The 17,777-nt window shown below is 38.4% G+C and overlaps 1 protein-coding gene across 3 annotated transcripts in view; it reads right to left on the bottom strand.

Moving 5' to 3' along the window:
• The window catches only part of ASXL3 (ASXL transcriptional regulator 3), a 149,681-nt gene that overhangs the window by 78,326 nt on the left and 53,578 nt on the right, over positions 1–17,777 (bottom strand). For 2 of the 3 annotated variants that reach the window (XM_050941900.1, XM_050941901.1), the window contains 2 exons: positions 15,087–15,195; positions 13,636–13,747 (listed from right to left, as the gene is read on the bottom strand). In XM_050941900.1, the coding sequence (XP_050797857.1) occupies positions 13,636–13,747; positions 15,087–15,195 (221 nt within the window). Of the gene's footprint in view, positions 1–13,635; positions 13,748–15,086; positions 16,492–17,777 lie in introns of those variants that run through there. The other variant, XM_050941899.1, reaches the window with a different exon arrangement.

The raw sequence follows: 17,777 nt of genomic DNA, 5'->3' as shown, positions 1-17,777 counted from the left end.
TCTAAAAATATTTATAACTATGTAACTGCATAACAGATTGTAATGGCTTCTAAGAAGCCATCCCCGTCTATCAAGTAACCAATGTTTGGTAAACCAAGAACACACACATGCTCATCTGAGTGATGGACTGGAATAGCTCACAAAGAAGAGTTCTGGTCTCTCAGGCAAATATATGTTGCTAATTTTCAGGTCTCTTAAAAATACATGTTTCAATGAGTTAATATTACAGTACTTGCTTTTAAACAGCTGCCTGAATGTGTGTGTGTCTGAGAGTCTAAGACAAAAAAAAAAGAAAAGGCCACGTAAATTAATTTATATTTTAAATCCAACTATGTTTAAACAATATTAAGACTGCAAAAACAGCTAAAACATTCCATTACACTTACTTTTCAGCAGATAAAAGTAAAACGGCTGTAAAAATGATTGCAGACTCTGATGTTTTGTCTATACTGCTATTTCCATCAAATTTCAACCACCAGTGTAGCTAAAACAGTGCTAGAACCAGTTTGAATTTTGCGTAAATTTCCCCATGCTCACATAGTAACTGGTTTCAATCCTCAGATACACAGCGAAGATTGCCACATATCTTGGAATATCTACTATAGTGCTATGCATGTGTAAACAATCCAGTAGATGGTTTTCCAAAATGTGCAATGGGGTGTATCACATCTATAGAAGCAGGTTTGGGATCCTCAAAAAAGTTGCAATGGCATATGTCAGCTGTGAATTTGGCCGTATACTTTTATCCTGATTTGCTGTGTGGTTTTCCTTTTTACTGCTCAGTGGAGCGAGCAGAGAATTCAGTGCCACTCAATTTCTTCGTCTTTGGTAATGCCTTCCACCATTAATATTATTGAAACTTTTTTTTGTATTTATAAGATAAAGTATGGAATTCTGACAACTTACTTGCCAATAATTCATTGCCAGTATGAGGCATAACTGGTAACACACTGAACATTTGTTTTCATCTTGGGAACAAAAAATAGTCACTACTCATCTCACAAACGGTAGAGAAAGAACTACTTTTTCACAGTTATGTCATTATGTCAATACAGTTCTCATAGTCGACTGGGAAGAGAGTTTTGCCAGAAGCTTTATAAGTGAAATTTGTCTCTTTTTTCTTTTTTGCTTATGCTGAAATTATGCCTCTCAATACCTCGGGGAGCTGATGGGCAAAAAAATGACTTGAACTCAACTGCATCACACGGTTTGGATAAGAGTCTTTTTCACATGATCAGCAAAGCTCACTATCAAAGAGACAACTTAAAGAAGGTATCAGCAGCAAACAAACATGCTAGTCTAAATATTTATTTAACCTCATCTCTGCAAATATTTGGGCACCTAAGATACAAAACACATAATCCAAAAACAAAAACTTGGTATTTTAAATTGCTCAGCTTCTGTCTCCACATCCCTTTTTGTTTTTAATAAGAAATTTTCACGGATTGTTACATTTCTATTAGGTAGCCAGTTTGTTTTGTTGGCAAAACAAAGGGGTCAAAGAATTGAAGGAAAAGCAGGAGTTGTTCTATGTATATAAAACCCTACAATGTAAGAAAGGGCAGAAAAGTGGAATCTTATAAAAAAATGAATTTTAGAAAAAATATGACAGGAGAGCCACAAAATGTCCTTCATAAGAAAGTAAGATGCAACATATCCTGTCACTAAGCATATATTTTATTCCTCCATGGTGACAGGGAACCCCACCCACTCCTTATATAGAAAGGCCCGATTTTGATCTAATTTCCAGGATATAAACCCAAGTGTCCTTAATTTACTTTTGTGATGATACAAGTTCACAATGTTGTGATGCTGTATCATCATCCAAATGGCAAGAAGTCATACAGCAAATGTCAAACTCTTGATGCAGAAAATCTCAGGACAAAGCCACAATATTTGTAACCCTAAAGAATGGAGGGGGGGAGTCTTATTATCTTACTTCCTGTGAATTAAAAGTGATACAGAAGGAAAACTAAAGGGAAAAGTTGAAGAGTAGAAGCAACAGAAATACTCTAATGGGAATGGCAATATTCAGAAAAGTAACACTCAGCAACAAAACAGTCAGCTCCAATGTGCAAAACAGAATGAAGAATAGTGTAATAGAAGATAGAGCTATAAGCAGGAAGGGCTAGAAGTAACAGGGCACATGTCCATATACATCAATGATAAGTAGATGGAACTGCCACATGCACACATACCCTATATCAGAAATGTGGGATCCTTTGTTCTCTCTGGATTATAAAACAGCACCAGCAATACAACTGACTGCCTAGGCAAAAAGTTCTGAGTAGCATGGAGCAGAGTGGGAGAAATATCTGGGTAGTCAGCAATTATTCACCACTAGTGATACGAGGAAGTAGGGGAAGAGAAAGGAAGCAAGCAGAATTAAGACAAGGGAGGCACTTCATTCAGTGAGATGATTAGCATTACTGAGTTCTAGTTTATATGGGGTACAGGACCCAGTAGAGGAAGTGAGAAGAAAGTGGCTGCGAGACAATAAACTGTTAGATCTGTTGATTTTCTTTAAACAAAACATAAAATCAACGTGCCAACCTTTGACAGCATGGTTCACTAACTTTCTCCAAAACCTTAAAATTAAATGGGGCTTAGGATATCAATATTAAGTATATCTATACACCAAAAAATGTTTAGTGAAACATAGTTCAAAATGACTATGCAGCTACAGCACTGAAAGTTATTAGGAATAATAATAAGCAGACTTGTTTATGATCTACAGAAAATTTCCCTGAATGCATTAAGAAGCCCTATCTTTCCAAAATATATTGAACAGTTGATTTTGATTTCAGACAGGCCAGACTGATTTAAAATCAGACCAGAAAAATCAACAGTGGTACAATTCCTTCCCTAATATGGTAACCACAGCAGACAAGAAAGTGTGTCTGAAATATGGCTATTAGTAAAAGAAATTAATATTACTACCATATGCTAAAAACTGTAATCTACCTCAAGAATAAAATCTATGCCCACACTCTTTAATATTAAACTATACAGAAAACATCCTCAGAAAAACACAAATCTCTGACTAAAATATCCCAGAAAATTCTATACATTTTCTTTGGGTGACATAGATATATACTTGTTTTGACATAATTGGTCATGGCTTGTCAACACTGATATGTCAAGCAATTCACCTAAGTCACATTTTCATCTGCAGAGCTTAACTTGCAAAATCTGAACAGTTCACATCTCCAATCTGTTAGCTTTATTCTTTATCAAACAAAATATAGTTTGGGAGGTAAAGTGATTGTATAGTTCTTTGTATAAGGGAAATAGCAGTATTGTGAAAACATGAGTAACAGTGCTCAAACACATTTTTTTGGAAAATATAAAACAGAAAAAAGCCCTGTAACATGATATGCTCACGTTAAAGTAACAAATGCAGCACAAAATGAATGGAACCTAAGAACTCCACTAATCTCAGAAAACTGCAGATCCTCCTTCCACAGCAAGGGATCTTTTTCATCAGAGAAGTATGATCTGTTACTAACCAACCCCCAGCCCTTTAAGGCCTCACTAATTCTGCTCTATAGCAGAGAATAAAAGAGCCTAGAGACCTCACCCAATTAGCTCCCAGCCTCTCACACTGCACCACCTCAGTAGTTGGGACCTTCCCACCCACAGCAATGAAGCAAATGGTAGTCAATCTTGCCCTGGAGGGGGCAGATAATTTTCCTTTGTAACTGCTGGTGGAGAAATGAAGAAAATAAATCAAAAGCTGGGTCTCTGTCCAATCTGTAAGCTGAGGAAGAGCCCCATATGTTCAGGCTGTGATCCCATTAAACTTCTGCTGGGGAACACTGTACATTAGTATCAAAATATATACCAAACATATTCAGAGGAATCGCTAAGCATCATTCCCAAGAGACCAACTGCTATAGGTCACAGGCTGCCTCGAATGAGCCAAAATTTCCATTCCTGGGAAGGAAGAGTATGGAAAGCCTCAATGGATACTTCATAGCCAAAGGAAGAGGAACATTAGCTCCATAGTCAAGAGTTATCCTTGTGGTTTCTTAGCCCAGAAAACACACAGAATTTCAATGGACTAACAATTGCAAAGACAAAATTTCAAGACTCAAGATGAATCTGATCCTCCAACTTCTGGATGGCTGACCTACCATGTCCACTAGTGTTACACTAGAGATGAATTTGTCACAATGTAGTCAGTTTCACTTTTACAACTAAAGAAGTTTTAAATTTAAGAAGTGCTGGGAACTGTAGTTTTTGTTAGGAAGTAGTAAGGTCACCTAGGACTACTCTACACTTAAAAAGCTGAAGTTGGGGTTCGCCTGTCGGCATAGGTACTCCACCTCCCTAAAAGGCGGTAGATGGGTTGATGGGAGAATTCTCCTGTTGACCGACCAAGCACTGTCTACACTGGGGGTTATATAGGTTTAACTGCGTCACTCAGGAGTACGGATTTTTCACACCCTGAGCAATGTAGACCTAATTTCCTAGTGTAGATGAGGCCCTACTCAGAGCTAGTCACACTTTAGAATCTATGTTTGTCACAGACTGGAAGTGGAAGTCACACCTTTCTATGGATCACTACCATCTCCATCTTGAGATCATGATGCACTCCTCTGATTGGAATGAAGGACCAAGTTGGCAGATGGAACCCAATGGGTTTCAGACAATCTAGAGATGGATACTCTTTTGACTACAAACCACACTACTGTGGTCTGCCACGCACAGCAGGATATTATAACCATTTCTTATCCTAGACTATTATCATTTTGGATCTTAAACACTAAGTATGGCTTCATCTTTGCATGGTACTTGGATGACCTACAACTGATGATAAGAAAGCCTGCTGGAGGGCTGCTGGTGGAATTCTCATTCCAAACTAGGTAACTGGAGCATGAATAATTTTTTTTAACATATGCCATGATGGTATGGGAAATCCTGATGTGCAACCATTCCAGATGGTCGTCAACCTAATTAATCCAAGTTCTTACCACAGCATTCAGTGAAATAATCACATGTTTATCACTGAGGAGTTCTAAAAAAAATTTCTAAAAAAACTGCTCAGATCCAGATCAAGAAGTTTGCACCCATGCTGGCAAAACTGTACCGGGGAAAGTAGGGAAAAAGGAAGAGAAGAGGAGCAGATTTTTCTATATGTTAATTTCAAACAGAGTTTTGCTGAGGTACTGAGAAATCTGAAGGCTATGACTTAAAGACAAGTGGAAAGACACTGGGACCAGTTAACTATCAGTGCTCCCCTCTGGGTAACACCTACTTTTAAAGAAGATATTGTTAGACTCACACATACCCCGTTCCTGCTCAACAAACTCTCTCAAGATGGAAGATTGCTCCAATTATCACCCTGTCTTGAATCCTCCTTTTGGGAAAAGGCTGTCAAGGAGGATGGGTGGAACCATTCTGGCAACATCTAGGACTCTCAAGTCTTCTGACCCATTCAGTACATTACCCAGATTATACTTGTGTCAGCTGGTGACTTTCTTCTGGCAATAGATACAGGTACTCATGTTCATTCTTTCAGACTGTCCGACAATGCTGCCTATGAAGTTATGCTGACACATTTACAACCCAAGCAAAGGTATATGGAATCACTCAGGTGGCTCCATTCCTTTCTTTAAGGGAGAACCCACAAAGTAAAATAGGCCAATTGCTTATTTACTTTTAGCAAGGCCTCACAGGCTTCTAGTTTCTATTCTGGCTTGTCACACGTTCAACGTCTATCGAGCGGAGAACCACCTTATTGTTCTATGTTTGTACAATGCCTGGCACAACAGGGTCCTCATCCACAATGGGGTCCTGGGGCTCCTAGGCATGATTGAAATACATGTAATAAATAAAAAAACATGGAGCTGCTGATGAAAGAAAAGAAAAGAAAAGAGAAAAGAAAAGAGAAAAGAAAAGAAAAGAGAAAAGAAAAGAAAAGAAAACGGACAATATCCAACATTATATAGTTTCACAGATTTGTAGATTTTAAGGCAAAAGAAATTATGTTCTTCTAGTGTTACTTCCTTTAAAACATAGGCCAAAGAATTTTATGCAATATTCTTGCATCAAGCCCATATATTACAGTTGAGTTAGAAACTAGGGGCGGGGGGGAAAGGACATCAGTTCTTAAAGACTTCAAATGATGGAAAATCCACCACGTACTCTGGTAAACTGTTCAAAATATGTGCCTTAATTCTAACCTGATTTTATCGAGCCTTCAGCTTTCAGCCACTGAACCTTGTAAAGCCTTTGTCTGCTAGATTCAAAAGGGCTCTCTTCTACCAGAAATCTTTTCTCCATATAGGTACTTATCAATTATGATACATCACCTCTTAATTTTCTCTTTGATAAAATAGCTTGAGCTTCCTAAGGGTCTCGCTGTAAGGTATATCTCCAAAACGCAAATCATTCGCGTAGCTCTCCTCTGAATTTTTTATATACTTTTTTTTTTTTTTTTTTACACATCAAAAATGTATATAGCCCTCCAGTAATGGTGTTACCAATGCTGTATACAGAGGTGATATCACTTCCTTATTCCTACTTGATATTCCCCTGTCTATATGTCCAAAGATTTCATTAGCCTAATTAGCTAGAATATCGCACTGGAAACTCACATTTAATTCCATGATCCCTATGTATCTTCCAGAGTTACTGCTTTACTGGATTCATAGCCCCATCCCATTAGTGTTATCTACTTTCTTTGTTCCTAGATGCATGAACATGCATTTGTTTGTAATCAAAAGCATGTTGTCCAAATTAGTCCAGGTACCAATCTGCCTTACTGACCTGGCCTTGTCATTATTTACCACTCCATCAATTTGGTCATCTATAAACTTCACCACCAATGATTTTATACACTTTTTCTTAAATATTAATAAAGATATTGAATAGCACTGGGCCAAGAACAGAAGATTTCACTAGAAGCATTCCTTTTGCCTGATGATTCCTACTGAGATCACTCATTTGTCCAGTTCTTAATCTGTTTAATATGGGCAACACTGATCTTCTGCACTGCTCATTTTTTAAGCAGTTGTGTGCAGTAAGTTAAATGCCTTACATCAGCACTTACTGAACCAAACTTGTATTCTCATCAAAAAGTGATATTTAGTCTGATAAGACCTATTTTTCATAAAATTATATTGACAGAATTAGTTATGCTACAATCTTTTATTCTTTACTGATTGCATCCCATATTAGCCTTCCCTTCACTTTGCACAGGAATGTCATACTAACCAAACCATAGTTACCAGGCTCATCCTATTTACCCTTTTCAAATATTGGCAAAACATTCATTTTTTCCAGTCCTCTGGAATTTCCCCCATATTCCAAGATTTGTTTAAAAATCAGCACCATTAGTTCAGAGAACACCTTGGCCAATTTTTTTTAAAATGCCTGGTTGCACATTATCAGGACCTCGAGATTTAAAATGTTTATCCATAGCAGTTGCTGTTTAACATCCTGTCTAGTAAATGTCTGAATACAAAGTATTTCATTAAGAAAGCAGTATGATTGCTCAGAGCTCCGGTATGAAACGCAGAAAAACCTGAGAGTCTCTGGATTAAGTTTAGAAGTGTGAGCAACAAGGATGATGTCATGGTGGGAGACTGCTATAGACCACCAGACCGGGGGATGAGGTGGATGAGGCATTCTTCTGACAACTAGCAGAAGTTACTAGATCGCAGGCCCTGGTTCTCATGGGAGACTTTAATCATCCTGGTATCTGACAGGAGATTAATACAGCGGTGCACAGACAATCCAGGAAGTTTTTGGAAAATGTAGGGGAAAATTTCCTGGTGCAAGTACTGGAGGAACCAACTAGGGACACAGCTCTTCTTGACCTGCTGCTCACAAACAGAGAAGGGGAAGCAAAAGTGGATGGGAACCTGGGAGGCAGTGACCATGAGATGGTCAAGTGCAGGATCCTGACACAATGAAGAAAGGAGAGCAACAGAATATGGACCGTGGACTTCAGAAAAACAGACTTTGACTCCCTCAGGGAACTGATGGGCAGGATCCCCTGGGAGAATAACATGAGGGGATAAGCAGTCCAGGAGAGCTGGCTGTATTTTAAAGAATCCTTATTGAGGTTGCAGGAACAAACTAACCCGATGTGTAGAAAGAATAGTAAATATGGCAGGCAACGAGTTTGACTTAACAGTGAAATCTTTGCTGATCTTAAACACAAAAAAGCAGCTTACAAGAAGTGGAAGATTGGACAAATGATCATGGAGGAGTATAAAAATATTGCTCAGGCAGGCAGGAGAGAAATTAGGAAGGCCAAATCACACTTGGAGTTGCAGCTAGCAAGAGATGTTAAGAGTAACAAGAAGGGTTTCTTCAGGTATGTTGGTAACACGAAGAAAGTCAAGGAAAGCGTGGGCCCCTTACTGAATGAGGAAGAAAACCTAGTGAGAGGGTGTGGAAAAAGCTAATGTACTCAATGCTTGTTTTGCCTCTGTCTTCACAAACAAGATCAGCTCCCAGACTGCTGCACTGGGCAGCACAGTAAGGGGAGAAGGTGACCAGCCCTCTGTGGAGAAAGAAGTGGTTTGGGACTATTTAGAAAAACCGGATAAGCACAAGTCTATGGGGCCAGATGCGCTGCATCCGAAGGTGCTAAAGGAGTTGGCGGATGTGATTGCAGGGCAACTGGCCATTATCTTCGAATGGTGGTGGGAAGCATCTGGAGGTAGGCAGAAATAAAAAAAAGAAGAGTAATGTAGTATAGTATTAAAATATAGCACGCTATTAAAAGTCAATTTATTAACTTTTTTATTAAACTTCTTTAATGATAATGTGAAAAGTCAGTGCCAATTTTGACAGTCATTTCATTTTTGGCCACTTAGCTGGCAGCGTTTTGCATCAAACAGAGCATCAGTATTAGGTTTGATATCCAGAGACAAAACCAATCTCAGTGTTGCTTTCAAATGTTCATCAGTGAGCCTTGACCTTAACACAGATCTGTTAATCTTCATGGAAGAGAAAAACTGTTCACATATATATATATAAGCAGCAAAGAATCCTGTGGCACCTTATAGACTAACAGACGTTTTGGAGCACGAGCTTTCGTGGGTGAATACCCACTTCGTCAGATGCATGTGTATTCACTCACAAAAGCTGATGCTCCAAAACGCCTGTTAGTCTATAAGGTGCCACAGGATTCTTTGCTGCTTTTACAGATCCAGACTAACACGGCTACCCCTCTGATACTTGACACATATATGTACTTCCAAACACTGCAATTATCCTTGCGGAAGCAGAGAATAACATAGGAAATCTTTCTTGTGAAAGAAACCTGTAGAATTCTGGAATTCCAACATCTGTATACTTCTGCTTCAAAATGGTGTCACATTGAAGCTGTGGAACCTCCTTGTTTTTCATTTTCATGAAGGAATCAATCTCCTAAGTGCAAAAAAAAACCGTTTCAAAACATTTCCAAGACTCAGTCGTCTAACCTGAGTGTGATACAGAAGTTCCCCATATTCACTGTTCATACTTGCCAGAAAAGAAGTGAACTGTCTGATTCAGACCTCGTGCACATATAAAATTAACCATTTTAACAAATACATCCATAACTTCCTTCATTTGTAGACTTTTATTACACAGGGCTTCTTGGTGCAAAATACAATGTATACCGGTGAAGCTAATTCCTGGTATATTGAGGCTGTTCAGTTTGGTCTTCAATAATCCAACCACACCAATGTTTTCAGAGCACATGGATGGTGCACAGTCCATAGCCAAAAATACGAGTTTGTTCCACAGCAGAGCAGCTTTTTCAATGCACTCTTCCAGTTCTTGAAATATGTCACGTCCCATTGAGGTACCTTTCAGTGGCATTAAATCTAGCAATTCTTCAGTTATATTCAAATTGCAATCCACACCTCTAATGAACACTGCACACTGTGCGGTATCTGAAACATCTGTACTCTCATCAAGAGCAATTGAAAATGCTTCAAAGCCTTTTGCCATTTGAATCAATTGTTTTTGCACAATATCAGCTAAATCTGTTATCCTGCAGGCAACTGTGTTGGCAGACAAGCTTATGCATTCAAAAACTCTCTTCCTATCAGGACATAAAATTTTGCTGCCCTTCATAAGACATTCTTTTATGAATAAGCCTTCTGTAAAAGGTCATGATGATTTACTTATCATTTCACTTATCACAAAACTTGCTGTTACTGAATTTTTGCTAGACTTGTTAATCCCCGAAAAGAAATCTCTTTGCTTGGCAAATGCTGCTTTAAGTCGCTGAACTTTTTCCTCTCAGACTTTTTCGGTGAATGCATCATATTTTTCATGGTGCATCATGTCGTGGTGCCGACGCACATTATACTCCTTGGGAACAGCAATCGTTTGCTGACAAATAAGGCATTGAAATTTTATCTTTTACCTCTGTGAAAAAATATAAATTCTCCACTGTGTTTTGGAAAACACTCTCTTCTTCCATAAGTGTTCTTTTTTTCAACTAAGTCATTTCCAAGCGGTTTTAATAAAATATATACACTCAGTAATGCACCTCACTCAAAGGACAAAATACGCACTTAGCTAGATTTACTTCTGTTACCACCTCCCACCCCCCCACCCCCCGCCGCACTGGGTTGCACCACCACTCCACTTCAGCTCTGCCTCTTCCAGGGGTGGTAGGTTCGTAGAAATTTTGGTGGTGCCCAGAACCTGCCCCCCCTCAAACTCTGCCCCCACCTGCCTAAGGCTCTGGAGGGAGTTTGGGTGGGGGAGGGGGTCTGTGGTGCAGGTTCTGGGATGGGGCAGGGAGTAGGGGTGCAGGAGGGGGTGAGGGGTGCAGGCTCTGGGACCAAGTCTGGGGATAGAAGGGGGCGCAGGGTGAGGGCTGTGAGGCTGGGAATGAGGGGTTTGGAGCACTGAAGAGGCTCGGGGCTTTGGAGAGGCTCAGGACCAGGGCAGAAGGGCAGGGGAAGGGCAGCCTGCCCTGGCCCTAGTGAGAGAGGCACCAGGACCCCGCGGCAGCTGATGATGCCAGAAGCCAGCAGGAGCAGAGTCAGCGTGAGCTGCAGGCTCGGGGCAGTGAGGGGGCAGCAAGTGGGGGAGATAGGAGGTCCGTGGGGGTGGCAGGTGTGGCCACGGGAGAGACTCGGACCCAAACATTGGGAAGCAGCGTGCAGAGAGCTTAGCTGACACAGAAAATAACTCAGGGGAGGCAGGGTTAAGGGGATTTTGGTGGTGACAGGAAGTAAGTGGGGGGGGGGGCGCGGGGAGCTTGGCGAGCCGCAGGGAAGAGCTCTGCAGGCTGCATGTTTGAGACCCCTGCCCTAATTTATCAAGGTCCTTTTGAATTCTAATCCTGTCCTCCAAAGTGCTTGCAAATCCTCAGCTTACTATCATCTGCAAATTTTATAAGCACACTCTTCACTCCACTATTAATGAAAATACTGAATAGTACCAGACCCCCCCGGGACTCCACTATATATGTCCTCCCACTTTGACAGCAAACCATTGATGACTATTCTGAGTATGTTTTTTCAACCAGTTATGCACTTACCTTTTAGTAATTTCACCTAGACCATATTTCCCTAGTTGGCTTATGAGAATGTCATATGTGACTGTGTCAAAAGACTCACTAAAATCAAGGTATCACACCTATTGTTTGCCCCATCCACTAGACCAATAATCCTGTCAAAGAAGGAAATTAGATTGGTTTGGCATGATTTGTTCTTGACAAATCCATGCTGGCTGTTCCTTATAACCCTCTTATCCTCTATGTGCTTACAAAGTGATTGTTTAATCATTTCGTCCACCATCTTTCCAGGTATTGAAGTTACACTGCCAGGTCTATAATTTCCTGGGTCCCCTTTGTTCCCCTTTTTAAAAGGTGAGTTATTATATTTGCCCGCCTCTAATCCTCTGAGACTTCACTGGTCCTCCATGACTTCTCAAAGATAAATGCTAACAGTTCCAATACTGCTTCAATTAGATCCCTAAGCACCCAAGGATGAACTTCATCAGACCCTGCCCAACTTGAATACATCTAACTTACCCAAGTATTCTTTAACCTGTTCTTTCCCTATTTCAGCTAGCATTTCTTCCCTTTGTTGTTAATATTAATTTTGTTGAGTATTGCTCATCATTATCCTTTTTAGTGAAGACTGAAACAAACTAGACATTAAACTTCACCCAGCTTCTTTCCTAGTACAAAGCAGAAATATTTATTCAATGCTTTTGCTTTCTTTGCATCATTGACAATTTTTCCATACCAACTTAGTAATGGATTTATGACTTTCCTAGGATTTCATTTGCCCTTGAAATACTTCTTAAAAGTCCTTCCTGTACTATGTGCCAATTAAGGCTGCACACATTACATATCTACAATAAAAGTCTCTAAAGCAAGGAAATGAAAAGTTCAGCCATCTAACAGTACATGCCCTTTATAGCTCTACCCAGATTCACAATCTCATAATTCAACTCACAAATGCCTTCTATCTTAAGTATATACATGGCCCCATAAGCATGGTTTCTGAGCACCTCACAATCTTTAATATATTTATCCTCAACACCCCTGCAAGGTAGATAAATATCATAATCCCCATTTTACAGATGAGGAACTGAGGCACAAAGAGACTAAGTGACTTGCCCAAGATCATACAGGGATTCTGTGGCAGACCAGGGACATGAACCCAGGACTCCCATATCCTAAGCTGGTGCCCAAACCACTGGAACATCCTTCCTCATTCTATCCTTCCTTATATTTATCTGAGTAATAGTATCCACAAAGATTATATAAATCCAATAATGGGTATTCATCCACCCTTATGCCTCAGAAAGATCCAAAAGGGTATGCTACAAGTCCACTAGTTGGTCAGGGTTCAAGAGGGAAGGCAGGAGACAGAAATGCTCAAAAAGGGCAATTTCAGTGGCATATTGCCATGAAAACTTCCAATATACTGTAAAGTATGCACAGTATAAACACTTTACTGATTAATCTTCAAGAGTTATAGCATTCACCACTAATTGTCAGTAGTTGGTTTACGGGTTTATATGAGATTAAAATTTGAGGGAGTAGGTTCTCTCTTTATACGTATTTATTACCTCCTAAAAGTAAGACATTTTATTTCTAAGGGTGGCATTTTCAAGTACCATTGTTCAGCGTATTGGTATTTAAGATTTAAGTCACACTGCCTCCATTGTGCTGGGTACCATACCAGCACAAAGTAAGATCCCTGCCCCAAAGACATTATAAGCCTAAGACCTTGTCCTACACAAAGAACTGTGTTGGAGGAACCCTGTGCTCATGCAAAACCCCACTGAAGTTAATGGGGCTCCAGTCAGGTGTAGGACAGAGTCTACCTACACTCTACAAGATTGGGCCTAAGAAGGCAAGCGATATACTAGAAGGAGAAGCAGGGAAATAGTACATGAAAAACAGTTCTACTCAGAACATTGTAAATACTCCATAGCTTCCCCATAACACACCTGTCTTTTAAAAACAAAAGAGCCACTTTTCTCATGTGGCCTTGACTCCTTTATAAGAACAAAATCGGGACGTTGTTTCTCAGAGTGTTTTAACTAATTGCAAAAACAACCATAGTTTATTTTGAAAACATGAATAATGAACCTAATTGGTATATATGCTTTCCATAGTAGCTCCTGTGAAGTGAAATTAAGAATACCTACCTCCATTTTCTTCTCCATTACTATTGTTTGTCTCAGCCATTTCAGTGCCATCTAACTCAGATTCACATCCTATATCCAATGTTCCATCTGCTGGGCATGTAGATTCTTCTTTCTGCAGTTAAAAAAAAAAATGGGGGGGAGGGAGAGGAGAGAGAAAAGAAAAATAATGCAAGACCAGCCACAAAAAATGTTTATATTACTGTTAGGTTTACCCAAAGGTAAAACTATTGCAACACATTTGGGTGTCTACATTTCAAAAACTAATCTGCTTCCTGTATATGAGTTACTTTATGAAAAGAAGTAAAATGTGATCTTTACGAGACAGCTCTTTTAGCTTTTGATTTTCCAGTTATCCTGTAAAAAGTCACAATTTAGACTTTTGTAAGAAAAGTTATAAATCAAAATGCACTTCCTTTCGCTTTTTGTGTTTGAACAGACTTGTTTGGCACTTAAAAATTCTAGTCATCTAGCTGAACATCCTAAGTGCTGTAAGAGAAACACAAATCCTTTAATGTTTCTCTTTTGCCTGTGCCTGTTTCCTGAATTCAAATAGTTGCAGCAACCTGGAACTCACAAGCCATGGGAATGATTGCAAATACCTGGTTTCGAGCCAGGGATCTCTTCAGGTTTAAAACAAGACCAAACTAAACATTCTTCCATTAGCAAATGAGAAAATGATTATTCTGAAATCCATTCATTGTTAACCAAAAAATAGTGTATTTTTAGTTCTAAGGACCAGCATAATCCATACTGCTTTTATTGTTTTTTAACTGTGCACAATTATTTTTCTATCACAAATATCAAAAGAATTTCCCCAAAAACTTTAATAGATTAAATCTAGTCTGTAGAACATGTAATTTCACATTATTGTTTTCTTGCCCCTACTTCACCCTCCTTCCCAGTATGAAGCCACTATAGTTTGATCATGGGTATTGGGGAAAAAAAATGTTTTTAACCAGCACAACACAGAAAAACACAACACACAAGAAAAAACCCACAACTACAACCATCACCACCACTTAGTATCAAACCACTCAGGATTTTATCACTGTAATTATATTCCTGATTTAAAATAAGTTGCAATTTAAAAGCTATTTACACTGAACCTGAAAAAGTCTTCCACTGTTCAAAAAATTAAATATTAACACAATTACTTCATGAGAAAGTCAGTGATCTTCTTGAACTAGCTGCTTATAAAACAAAGGCCTTTCTGTTAACATCTCTACAGCATGCTTTTCTTACCATACGCCAAATTCAAGAACACGTATACTCTTTGAGATAAAACATTCACTGTTTACTTTCATTATAAGACATCTGAAAACAGTTAGAAAAAGACTTTCAGCTCATCTACTCCTCACAGAATCTAATTTGTTTACCTTTATATCTATTGAGACATACATAGCGCTATTAATCCACTTTATGTACTTTCTATATGCAAAAATTCAACTTACTTTGAGAGCATAGAGTCCTGACTTCCCAGGGATTTTGAAGAATGTTCCATCACCTACACGAGTGTTAGTATGAAGCATTGCATTCAGACAAGCTAATGGAGAGGTTCCACTGAAAAATAAAATTGTGCAAAAATAAAGCAGTCCAAGATCGAGTGCCTCTTGTAAAACTATTCCCTCTTTTTTCTTTTTTTTTAAACCCATGCTTGCCTTGCTTTTTTTTTTTTTTTTTTTAAATTCTCCCAACCTTGAAAACATCTACATTACAATAACAGGCCAGTTTCAAACTTAATCATATGCATCTGTCCCCTAGGCTTCAGGCAAAAAGTCTGTGAATTATAATTATGCTTTTCTTCATATAGCAACCAGCTCCACATTCTAAAGGAACCGAAGTCCAAATATTTATGTGAAATTACTTCACAAATAACACCATGAAGCCTCATTTTCAAAATGTTACAGACAATGTGGCTGCTGCACATGAATGATCAAAACAGTACCAAGTTCATGGGCAGCTGCATCCCATAGGATGAAAGGCAATAAAAGAATAATAATAAAGAGCCCAGGAAGAACATATTTAAACTTACAGGAGTTAAAATTATTTAGGACAGTATTTTCCTAAAATGGCCAACTTAAGTTACTATAGAAACATACACACATATATTTTATACTTTTAGTGGAGCAATAATTATATGCAATATCCTATTGAAATGAACTTTAAAGTACCTTTTAAAAATGGTCAAATAAAATCAACACCTTCACACTGTGTTTAATTTGTACAAATATCTTTATGTGATGTATACACAGGGCTACATTTTACATGCAAGAGAAAAACAAAGCATGCATTTTTGCTCCAGCTAAATTCATATTATTCTGAAAAGTTAATTTGGGGGATAGTGAGGGCGTAGGGAGCGCTCACAAACTTATCCTATTTCATATTAATGGAACAACTAAAATTAACTAGAGTGTTTATAGGTGTACTGTCATTGTATCCATCTCCCCATGCACATTGCTATACTTATTATTAGAGACTGAACTTTCAATTGTGTTTCTTCACATAGACTCCAATCTTGCAAACACACATGCTTAACTTTATCCACAAACAGTCCCATTGACTTAAGAGTAACTAGTCATGTGTGCAAAGTTATGCATGATTGTTTGCAGGACTGAGCATATACCAGCAAAACACTGAGCCTGGAACCTAAAGTCCATCAGAAACTAATGTGCTTCAGTTAGACAATACTAAAAGGCTGTAGGAATTATGGTTCAGGAGTCCATTATACAATTTTTAATTATTCTAGTCCCTATTCAAAACTGTTTCTGGTAGATTTTATTGGTAGGAGCTAAATTCTGTCCTCTGATGTGCACACTGTCCCTAATGAGTTCAATGGTTGCATCTCAAAGCAGAATTTGTCCATAATATATATACACCTCAACCCCGATATAAGACGAATTCGGACATAACACAGTGCTCCGGGGGGGGCAGGGCTACACACTCCGGCAGATCAAAGTAAGTTCAACATAACGCGGGTTTCACCTATAACACGGTACGATTTTTTGGCTTCCGAGGACAGTCTTATATCGGGGTAGAGGTGTACATTAATTTTCTGACAAGATGGATTAAATGATCATTTATTTGTTGTTCCAGTAAAAGCTCACAAGCAGTTAGTTATAAGGTGTCCTCATATCAGAGCAGCTGTATAATATAATTTATTACAGGTTACTTAAAGTACCATATTACCACAATATCAACTTCTGTATTGACTTTCAGACAGTGTACATACTGCTTCTTCATTAAAAACTAATAATACAGCTAAAACTGTGACTTATAGAGCTTCATGTCAGATATTAAATGGTAAATTTTAAAACATACAACATAACATTTTTAAAGGATTTGTTCTTTAAAAAAAATATTTTTCCTGCAAATAAAAAGCATCCTACATGTGATTTTGAGCTGATATACTACTGTGTGATCAGTTTAGGAATGTGAGTAAATTACAAGTAAAGTTATTGTACTAGCTGTAAAGTAGAATATATTAAAATGTCTTGTTACTGTTTGAAGATCAGTGAACACAGTTCAAATAAGATGCACGCTTTTCTCTAGAAATGTTCTTATTGAATTACTGGTTCACATACAGTGAAATATGGCACTTAACTGAGCAATGCAAGACCATTTTTCTCAAGTTACATTTTTTAGCTGATAACACTAGTCTACAATTTTTGAGAAGTCGTCTGCTTCAGAGATAAAATGTGCTATTATGTATTTATGTGCTGAATTCAAATATGACAATTAAAACAACTGATTGGCTACTGTTTCTAAGATATTTAAGTTTTTACATTTTATGTCTATGTATATTGTGTAGATAGTACAGTTTTAATCATAAATTGTAAACCTAGGTCTTTTCATGTGTTTATGGTTGCTTTACATGATAATATTTCACCTGTCCTGTTTATGTAACACTTTAAAAATCAGCAAAAGGGTTCTATAAATAAAATTTATTATGAAACAAAAGGCAAAAAACTATTATGTACATAGTTTAGTCCTATTCAGTGTCTACTCGGCGCTTCTTGGCTTGTCTCTTGTAGTCATTAAATGGAGCATCTCTTGTCACTGTCCAGCAATAGTCTGCAAGCATTGATGGGCTCCATTTGCCCTGATAGCCTGCCAGGAGATTCCACTGCTGTAGTCTGGAGCCC

The sequence above is a fragment of the Gopherus flavomarginatus genome, chromosome 2 (assembly GCF_025201925.1).
Source record: "Gopherus flavomarginatus isolate rGopFla2 chromosome 2, rGopFla2.mat.asm, whole genome shotgun sequence".
NCBI classification, from domain to species: domain Eukaryota; kingdom Metazoa; phylum Chordata; order Testudines; family Testudinidae; genus Gopherus; species Gopherus flavomarginatus.
Note: the sequence above shows the minus strand (reverse complement) of the source record. Positions and strands in the feature narration are given on the sequence as shown.